This window comes from Protobothrops mucrosquamatus, unplaced genomic scaffold (assembly GCF_001527695.2).
Source record: "Protobothrops mucrosquamatus isolate PMUCROS unplaced genomic scaffold, P.Mucros_1.0 scaffold606, whole genome shotgun sequence".
Classification (NCBI taxonomy): Eukaryota; Metazoa; Chordata; class Lepidosauria; order Squamata; family Viperidae; genus Protobothrops; species Protobothrops mucrosquamatus.
In genome coordinates this window covers 914,326-916,404 of record NW_015386904.1, presented here as the reverse complement: position 1 = coordinate 916,404, position 2,079 = coordinate 914,326, and the positions used below count along the sequence as shown (strand labels likewise).

At 37.2% G+C, this 2,079-nt stretch overlaps 1 protein-coding gene across 1 annotated transcript in view; it reads right to left on the bottom strand.

The window, feature by feature from the left end:
• The window catches only part of HACD2 (3-hydroxyacyl-CoA dehydratase 2), an 18,862-nt gene that overhangs the window by 4,428 nt on the left and 12,355 nt on the right, over window positions 1-2,079 (bottom strand). The window contains exon 5 of the mRNA XM_015817601.1: window positions 1,156-1,334. Within this exon, the coding sequence (XP_015673087.1) occupies window positions 1,156-1,334 (179 nt within the window). The remainder of the gene's footprint in view (window positions 1-1,155; window positions 1,335-2,079) is intronic.

Sequence of the window (2,079 nt, the reverse complement as noted above, 5' to 3'; positions counted from 1 at the left end):
CGCCCTCATGCTCCCTTGAGGGTGGCTTTCCTCTGCCACCCTCAAGGGAGCTTGTGCATGGATGGGGAGTGGGGTCTCCAACTAAAACTATAGGGAGAACAGTCTTGCAAAGCTGTTGTTTCTGGTGAAGAAGAGAAAAGCAAAAACATTACCCTAGACCAGGGGTAGGCAACCTCGGCTCTTTTATGACTCATGGACTTCAACTCCCAGAATTCCTGAGTCAGCTATGCTGACTCAGGAATTCTGGGAGTTGAAGTCCATGAGTCATAAAAGAGCCGAGGTTGCCTACCCCTGCCCTAGACAGTTCAATAGTTATAGTTGTGTAACATTATAAGTTGATATAATGTTTATTTAACCTGATATTTATTCTATCACACCAGGATGGGCATGAGGGAGGGAGGGAGGGATTCTTGATATCATCCAGAAATGGGTAATAAGAAACTCTGGCTGGACAGCACTGCCTGTAATAGCAGCAACAGGAGCTGTTGCTTACTCACCCTTGAGACATGAGGTAAAAATAATGCTGTGGGGGGGGATCAGTTTTGAAAATGACATGCTTTCCTGGCTTTTCAATGATTGAAGGGAAAAACATTAAATGGGGCTGTGAGGAAGAGGCCAATGCGAAATCTGCATATCCCAGCTAATACAGAAAGTTGCCAGAACAAAATGCAGGAAAGAGAAGTTTAGTGAAGAGTTTTGTATAATTAACAGATGTGTGGATTTTCCATTTGGACTGACAGTTCTGAGCTTTAGCATATGATCATCATAACAACTATCTATGAAACCCCCTTAATAGATAGGGGAACTGTACATTTACGTTCACTGTGGTCATCGTAAATATACACATACAGGTTGGTGTAATGGCAGAACTAGGTTGTGGCTTACTAGTTGATTTTCAACCAGAGAACCTTACTAGATGACTAGGGTGTATTTTCCACATAGGATTCTGTTATGGGACAAGGAAGGAGGAAGGAGCACAGAATATGTCACTTTCAATTCCTGGGAGACAGGCCTGAAAATAATCCTGCCTGGTTTTTTGCAAGATGATTCTAGCATACCAACAGACAAAATCCTTAACTGCAAAAGATCACAAATATTTTGAAATTGTTTTAGATACATAGGAGGCAAGAAAATATGAACTGAGTTTGCACTTACTTGGAATGTAAGTTAGCATAACCAGGATCAGAAATGTGTAGTAGTCAAATGAAAAATTATATTTATTAGGTAAACTAATAGAAAATAAACCAGATCTCTTGATAAAGGGCAGAGCAGCATACATTGTGAGCATTTCTCCAGTAACTCCCATTGGATATAGTATGGTGAATAAAGTATACCTACAAAACCAAAACATAATATTCACATAGAGATAAAAATCAGAGAGGCAATTCTGGACATACTTATTGAAATTTCAATGACTTAAAAATACCCACATTTCATATCCAAATTAATATAAAATTTCTTATAACTGATTAGTTATATCTTGTTTGAGGATAAAACATTCAAAGTTAAATTTAATAAACTGCAAATTTCTCATTTCTAGGAACTCATGCTATATAATCCAACACACATTTACTTGGATAAAGTTTCATTAAAAACACTGGGAACCTCTAGACACAAAAAACAGAAGTGCTTCATAACATAAGTATAAACTGTTGCTTCAGTAGGATTCTGCAAAGGATTTCCTGGACATTTCCTTAATCAAAAAATAGCAAGACAGTTGAAAGAGGGGACAAACAAAGAAAAGGGGGAGAGAGAGAAGTATGAAGACAAATTAAAGAGCCATTTGAAGGTTAAAAATAAATGAAAAGAAAAGGAGTCCAATATATAGAAAAGAGAGAAACTGATGATCCTTGAGACAGTTAACTCTTCTGCAAATAAGTACGGGATACTTTTAAACAGAAACAGCTTTTAAACTACACTAACTGGTTATATGCTTATGTGCTATACCAATTGTTACTGTAAAATAAATTTGTTCATCATCAACTAGTTCTCTGAATATACAAAAGAAAGAAAATAATGCCCCCTCCATGCACGGGTATAATCTAAATTAGGAAGCAGCTGATTCCAATGACCAATTGC